The sequence below is a fragment of the Anopheles darlingi genome, chromosome 2, assembly GCF_943734745.1.
Source record: "Anopheles darlingi chromosome 2, idAnoDarlMG_H_01, whole genome shotgun sequence".
Taxonomy (NCBI): Eukaryota; Metazoa; Arthropoda; class Insecta; order Diptera; family Culicidae; genus Anopheles; species Anopheles darlingi.
In genome coordinates this window covers 42,909,403-42,917,325 of record NC_064874.1, presented here as the reverse complement: position 1 = coordinate 42,917,325, position 7,923 = coordinate 42,909,403, and the positions used below count along the sequence as shown (strand labels likewise).

General features: G+C 51.7%; 1 protein-coding gene across 1 annotated transcript in view; it reads right to left on the bottom strand.

Annotated features, from left to right (window-relative positions):
- Positions 1-2,250: 2,250 nt before the first annotated feature.
- LOC125959248 (protein phosphatase 1 regulatory subunit 12A) overlaps positions 2,251-7,923 on the bottom strand; it is a 16,200-nt gene continuing 10,527 nt past the window's right edge. The window contains exons 6-10 of the mRNA XM_049692062.1: positions 6,338-7,923; positions 4,006-4,285; positions 2,973-3,093; positions 2,576-2,865; positions 2,251-2,532 (exon numbers count right to left, since the gene is read on the bottom strand). The exon at positions 6,338-7,923 is cut by the window's right edge and continues 59 nt beyond it. Coding sequence (XP_049548019.1) covers positions 2,251-2,532; positions 2,576-2,865; positions 2,973-3,093; positions 4,006-4,285; positions 6,338-7,923 — 2,559 coding nt within the window. The remainder of the gene's footprint in view (positions 2,533-2,575; positions 2,866-2,972; positions 3,094-4,005; positions 4,286-6,337) is intronic.

Sequence of the window (7,923 nt, the reverse complement as noted above, 5' to 3'; positions counted from 1 at the left end):
GGATATGCTTCCTAAACAACCACTGGTAAACAAAATAGGTGGAGGCTCTGTTTGCTTCCGATTTCATTACATTCGCCCTCAATCTGCTAAGGTTATCTTTGCCTAGGGTCGTAGAAAGACCGTGTTAATGGGTATACCCTTCGTCGTCGTAACAAATAACACTACTACCCCTTCGTTCGTCTTCATCACTAACTGCTCGTTCGAGGTTTAGAGCCTTTACCGCAGAGTCGCTACACCCGACGTACATGCAGCGCCATCGCCACCAACGCATCCGCGGCCATCCGTCCACCAGCAGCACCAGGCAGCAAACCCAAACGGCGAGATCCAGTCACCGGCACCAGATCCATTCCAGCGACGCATAATGTACTGAAAACAGTCGACGCATTCCACGAAGTACAGTCGCTGGTACAGTTTTTCACGCGTGCAATTAATTTCCATCGCCCACAGCCAGCCAGCACACAACAGCAGCAGCATCCGAAGAACCACCAGCAGCACCCAGCAGCAGCACCAGCAGCAGCAGCATTACCAGGAACACATCAGCATCGGGAGCAGCTCCCAGCTGAACCAACCAAATGGTTTATGGAAATGAACGTTTGCTCCATTTCGCGCCGCTCACCATTTAATGGCGGAAGTTTGATCGCACCCTAACCGTACGAAGGAAGGAAAGAAGCGCACCGCAGGCACCGATGGCATTAAGTTAACTTATTTGAGCTGCAATAACATTGCGCTAATTAGCGGGATCGTAGTTCCTTCATTAGGATGACGCACGTGCGCAACGACGAAAGTGGCGTGTACCGTATCCGGTACGACACGATGGTAACGTTTGTGGAGTAATTGAGTCTACTTGAGACAGCCTTGGCATGCAAACAATATGATGGGGATCAAACAGAAAATCGTTTCCATTCCGGCAGCGGCGTCGGAGGATCATTAATTGGAAATAGCGAAGCGATGAAAAGAATGCGCGCGCGTGTGTGTGTGTGTGTGCTTTAGAAGTTCTTTTCGCCGTTCACATTGTCAGGAAGATTTTAATTGTGTCTTCCAGCTACCAGCTCCAGGCATCTCGATTAATAACAAGGAAAAGTTTGTACAAATGACCATTAAATGCCAATGAAAAGCAACGACTTCAACTACATGGACTTCCATTCCGGTTGTAGCAAATGAAAAGCTCTCACAGAACCTGCCAACCAGTGAAAGTGCTATTAACTCCCGAAGGACACTCGCCTCCTCAATGCGGACCTGGCCAGAGCTTTCTCTCGCCTTAACATGCCAAGGCACAGTATGCCATGCCATGACGAAGTACAAGTCGCTGCAATCAACGCTTGGCCCCAAAAACCAGGCCTAAGAAGCTTTTCTATCGCACGGCGGGGCCGCAGTAAGTACATGTGTGACCCCTTATTAAAGCTCACGTGGGTACGGGTAATGGGGTCGGGAGTTCGGCATAAATTAACCCTCTCCAAGGACTCCCGAAAGTGGGTCAAGGACACGCATCTAGGCCCACCAGAAATGCTCGGCAGCGACCTGCTGCTGCATAATATATTGCACGCAGACCTTTCCTCCCTCCCGGAAGAAGGCGGCCTACCCCAACCCGAGGTACACCCGGGGAAAAGGGGAGGCGAGAAACCACCGAGAGCAACGAGCGGAAGGAGCAAGTTCATTAAATTCCTTCAAGGATAATGACCAGGTGTGAAGTGGCCGCTCTCAAGCCGTTTTTGTATCGCGTGAAGCAACTCGGAGCGACCAACCCGGGGCACCTAACGTGTCCAGCACCAATGACTCCAACCAGCAACATACAAACACACACACACGCAGCCAGACAAGTGAGCAACGGGCGAATACAGAGACCCCTTCTCCTCCACGGAAGGTTTTAAGGGTTTGAAGTGAAAATGAACGAAATGCATGCAGCGGGTTTGAGTTCTCTTCGTATGTGTAGTTTAATAATCGCATCAAATGCCTCCGAACTTAACGCTTCATCATGGTTCACCACCACCAACACCAGCGCGATGACCGGGCAACCGTCGGTAGCGGGAGCAGTAGTAGTGGTAGTAGTAGAAGTAGTAATGGTAGCAGTAGTAGTAGTATGTACAGGAAAGGCAACGCGATAACGCCAAACAAAACACCCAACGACCCAACACCCGTGCCACTGCACCGGTGGTAGTAGCAGCAACAGCAAACGAAGGATGCACCCGAATCGGCGGCGCTAGGTCGGTGGCGCCAATGCCACCCCAACCGGGGAAGCCCCCCGGTGGTGGTCTACTGTGGGAAGGGTACGGGACTGCGATTGTGAGTCTGCAGTATGGGACTGTACCCCGTGCTGCTGGTTCTGGAGGGGTTCGTCGACGGTAGAAATCGTGGACGTTGGACGATGTGGCTGCTGCTGCTGCCGCTGTCGGATGTGCTGTTGTGCTGAGCGCTGAGCGTTATCTTGGGCATCAGGATCTGGTGGTGGTGCTGCTGCTGCTGCTGCTGTTGACTCTGGAACTGGGACTGGATCTGTGCCTGAGTTGGGCTGCTGCTGGTGACCGGATCCGGGGCCTGCGAACGAGGAAGAGGACGAAGAAGCGGGACCACCATCAGCGGGAGCGTTCGGATTGAGGGTAAACGTGACGTAGTATCGCTTATTGCTATCGAGCGTCTCCGATGGCAGTGTAATGACCTGCTTACTGTTACCGTGCGTCAGCTCGAGGGCCACCTTCCCGCCCGGGCAGCTACGGTCGGTCGTGTGTGTCAGGATTTTGGGCAAGAAGAAGCTCCCCACGCCACCACCCGTGCTGCCGCCGCCGCTGCCGCCACCCGTGCCACCGCTGCCACTCGATTTGTACGCACCGAAGCCAAGCTTCGGTATCGTGTGATGATTCATCATTGGTACTGCGGAGAGACGGACGAGACGAGAGGTAAATGGAAGCCACGGCAATTAGTCTGAGCTGAGATCTCGTGGTCGCGAATCGCGGTGCGCGGTCCGTGGTCGTACTTACTGTAGGCGGCGCATGGGATGCCCGTGTAGGCGTGGGTCGCATGAAGGCAGCGATGGGTTTTGGTGGTACAGTTCAGGGCTCGCTCGTACCGGCTGACATCCGGACTGAGCCGTCGTTCGGCCTGCAAAACACACAGAGACAGACAGACAGAGAACCAGATAGTGGACCAGATCGTTTGGTGTGCTCGTGTGTGTGTGCTCGTGTGTGTGTCATGTGTCACTAGCCGACACTAATCAGATTGTTCGGAATTGTTGTGGTATTGTAGCGCCCCCCTTCAGTCCATTGTACCCTGCATGGTTCCAAAAGTGTCTCCTTAATTACCTCTATGAGGTTTCGCCTGACGCCGGGGACCGGTGTCCGTACGGACGGACGGAGAGAGAACAGAAAGGTCATTGAGATTCCAGCGTAGAGTAGAGTAGAGCGGACTGTTAAGGGGACATTCGAACGAAACGCAGCGCTTTACATCTTCATCTCTCAACTGCGCCAACCAGTGAGGACATGTTTCAATTGGAATGACAACTGATTTCTCCCTCTACCACCACCACCGTTGACACCCAGAGTGGAGAGAGTGGTCCATAAAAATGATGTCGCTGACGTGCCTCGAAAGCCCCAGAAGGGACAGAAATAAACTTTTACTATCCTGCCCCGAACGTCCCGATAATGGGGAGCGCATTACACACAAGTCGACGAGGTTCGACGCTCAGCGCACCAAATGCGACACCAACAGTTACGACGTTAATTGACGCCAGTAACGAAGGCGTTCGGCCAACAGTTACGTCGAGTTATGAATAAATCTCACTCGACAGACGCCAGACGGTGTGTAGTTCGGTGTAGGTCTTGGGGTTTGGGACCGAAAATCAATAGACTAATGAAGGACGCTTATTGGATCTCTACAACTTGGAACTTTCCCCTTAGGTGCAGCATTCGGACTTTCTGCGGTGTGTGTGTGTTCTGCTCTGGACAGGCCCTGACTAGACTGGTTGGTTGGTTGGTTGGTTGGTTGGTTGGATGCCGTCGTTGCACCGAAACTTACCTCGTCATACACCTCCGAGATGTTCTGGAAGTTGTACGTTTCCTTCTTCTGCAGCGTTTTGAGCGTGTCGTACAGGAAGAGCTCAAAGTTCCGGAACGAGTACTCCGTGTAGGGGTACCGCTTCAGCGTGCTGCCCGTCTCGTACCCGAGCTCGATCGTCGACTTGTGGTAGTCGTCCACGGCCCGCTTCACCAGCACCGATTCGTTCACTTTCGTCGATCGTATTTGCAAGCTTTTCAGTTCTAACAAGTGTTGGAAAATCTTTCTTTCCATATAATATCTGGGAATTAGAGCGGGCAGTGGTTTGCGATTTGATAGTGTTTCGGTTTTGGTTTTGGTTTTGGTTTTGGTTTTGATTTTGGATTGTGTTTCGTTTAGAGGGATTATTCGATTCGCTTAGTTGTTTAGCGGCGCAGCGCAATACGGGGATCAGGAGCAGTTCCGGTTTTGTTGTGCGTTTGTTGTTGTTTTTTGGCGGCCGTCGTTCGATGGTTACGGTTTATTTTTTGGTGATGTTTTGTATGAATATTTAAATGCAAAAACAGACACAGAACGAAGAGGAGAGATCGTGGGGTGTTCAATTTTGCTTATAAGTTATAATTTGTGTGTGTGTGTGTGTTTGCAAGATCGAAAATCGAAGGCGATTAGCGATGCAACCATTGCTATGCAGAGTTCGATACAACATTAACATTACAGCATTCGAAAGGCGAATGATGGTAGAAACATAATAACAGTGAGCTGAGCAATGTAAGCAGACAAATATCGAAACGCGAAACGTCGCACAGCACGAACAGCATTAAGGCGCTTCGCTGAGTGCCTCCAGCTGCCTTTAACGGCGCCGCACAGAAACACAAAATTTAAAGCCAAATGACAAATGGAATGGAGCGAGCTTGTTTCGAAATGGTCCGGATCGGAAACCATCGAGTAAGCATGAAATCGAGGAATCTGGGTGACATGGGGCCATGGGATGCGGGAGTTCAGGTTCACTCGCAGGTGACGTGAAACGGGAAAACAATAAGGTAGGTAAAATACAATTTGCCCAGAATCCATGCGCCTAACAGCTAGTTCTCTCCTTTTTTTTGGGTTTTGTTTTTTTGGGGGAAGGTTTTAGTTTTTAACATATTCTTTTCCCCTCATATATCATCACGCTTTGCTACGTTTAGTTGAAACCTTGCATTACATTTACGGCTATGCTCCCTACTGAAACTACTTGTGTTCTCTACTTCGATTATCTTGATTAAGTACGCTTTAACTATTCGGTGGATCGGTGTCGCCATCGGTGGGTTGTTGATCATCATCTTCTTCTTCTGATATTGGCTTTACGCTGTTGGTTATATCTTTCTACGTAAAACGCTCAAGTTTAGCACACTTTAAAACACGCACACCCAAATACGCACACGCACACACACGCGCAAGACCGACAACTGCACTGTTGTAGAAGTACGTTGAGCAGTGCTATTGTACTATCGAAACATCCTAGCTCGTACATAGTATCACACTAACACACGCCTTACGTTTGCTCTACTGTGTCTATTTGGATAGAATAAGTTCAATTGTCTACTCTGTTATAACAAATCACACTACCGACTGTCTGTCCGACTGTCCAACAAACTGCATTGATGATGTTTACATTCCAGCTTCTGCACCAATCAGCTGCGGATGGAATGTGTTGAGACTATCCGTTGCCCACGAGGTCTGTATTATGCGTTACACTCTGATCTGTAACCGTACGTGTGTATCGGAAGCTTTGAGGTGAGAGCTTCGAGTAGCGTTTGATTCAGATTTACTTAATACATATTTGTATTCGTTGTTGCTTTACTGGAATTTTCATTTCAACGTGCACTTGTTAACTGAGTTCTCTGTTCTCTTGTTCTTAGGCATGTGTGTTCTTCATACTTTTACATTTATCTGAAACAATAACACGGGTGAGGGGTTCGGCTTCAGAGTTAGGTTATCACAATTTGGGGGACAGTCGTAAGAAAGGCAAGGATTTCGACAGGACAGGATTAACACAGGAGCAGGATCGAGCAGGAAAAGGGGCTGCTGTATATCGTGTCGCAGGGAGAGAGAGAGAGTGTGTGTGTGTGACGTGGAGGGTGAGGAGTGAAGATGATCTAGAGATGGCGGTGTACTATGGGCGTCCTCTAGCGGATTGGCAGGCCAGCAACATACTAAAGGCACTATCAAAAACTAACCTAAAAATACCACACTATCACACACAGACACACACACACAGGTACACGCCAGAAGGGTACTGGGCGAGGGTGGTGGGCGGTTACGGTACGACGATCGATCGATCAAGAAGCTCCGGACCGGGACCTCGTTTGCTCACCTTCGTATGTTGCGATGTATCGACTGCTGGACCGTCGTCATGTTGACGGCATTCTTGTCCCCCGGTTTGCGTCCTTCCGGTCGCGAACTGACGGCCCGTTCCTCCACCATCGTAAAGGCGGACCTTCGCGGCAGGGTGGCCGTGTGCGTTGGCCGATCGAAGATGGTGGGCTTACTACGGACCGCCTGCGGACTTGGCTCGAAGCCCGAATCCTGATCCTTGCTGCTCTGCTGCTCCTGTTCCATCTCTTCCTCCTTCAACCGTGGCTTCTTCTTCGCTTTCAGCTTTTTCTTCTGCTCGTCCAGTTCGGACTCTTCCAGGCTCACGAAAAACCCGCGCGTCTGGTTTACCTTCTCCTGGTCGATCTTTTTCGGTGGCGACTCCGGAGGAGGCTTCGGTTGCTCTTCCTCCACACTTTCCATCTTCGATTCCATCGACCTTCGCAGCTTGGGCCTTTCCTTGGGCTGTGCTGCCGGTTGCGCCGGTTGAGTCTCTTCCACTGGCTTCGGTGGCTCTTCCGGTTCCGGAGTCCGCGGTTTCGGTGGTTCTTCCACCACCGACGCCTGTTCGGTATCTTCACTCGATTTTGACGGCGAGCTGCTGTCCTCTGTTTGCTCCGTTAAGCTCTTGTCTTCAACCTCCTGCTGCTGCTGTTGCTTCTCCTCCATCACGGGCTGTTTTGGTTCCTCCACCACCACCGATTCCACAGGTTCTTCCGGTTCCAGCAACGGTGGCAGTGATTCCTCCGCTATCAGTGACTCATTATCGAACGCTCGGCCATCTTCTTCCATCGTCATCGCATCCTGTGTACTCAAGTGCTCCTTGGTTTCTTCCAACGACTCCTTAGCCGGAGTCACCTCTGGCAGTGTTTGTGGTTCCGGATCCGGTTCCGGCTCCGGCTCTGGCGGTGCTGGTGCTGGTTGCACTGGAGGTTCCGGCTCCGGTTCTGGTAAAGGTGGTGATGGAGGAGGCGCTGGTGGTGGAGGTGCTGGTTCCTCTACCACCGGCGCTGGTTTCACCGGGGCCGGTTTCCCTTTCACCGTACCCTCCTTATCCGAGGACTCCGACTTGGAACGACTTTTGCTGGAATCACTTTTTGACGACTTAAGCTTCGACCGGTCCTTTCGGACCTCGAGCGATCTGTTGGCCGCCGCCTCGGCGCCCTGCTCATCCCTCACCTCTTCGATCGTTTCCGCGACGGAGCCACCCTTGGGTAGCTCGGACTCACTGAGACCCTCGATGTCGGATTTGGTCTTCTGCTCGATCGTGTACGTCGCATCCGTCGCCGCACCATCATCCTCGGTTGACTTACTCATCGGTTCTGCCGCCGTCGCCGCCGCCGTTGCTGGTACCGGGTGTACCTGGGCCTCGGTCACGACCTCGGTCGAACTCTGCTTCACCGCTTCCTCCTCGCTCGGTGACTCCGTTTTCTTCGTGCCCTTTCCCGCCTTTCCCGATTTCTTGCCCGTGCCCTTCGCCTTCTTCTTCTTCGTCGTCGAGCCGGAATCGGACGATTTGCCTTCGCTCTTCGTGTCCGGATCCTTCGTCCGTATGTTGAACTCAGCCCGCGGTGGTGTCCTCGGTGA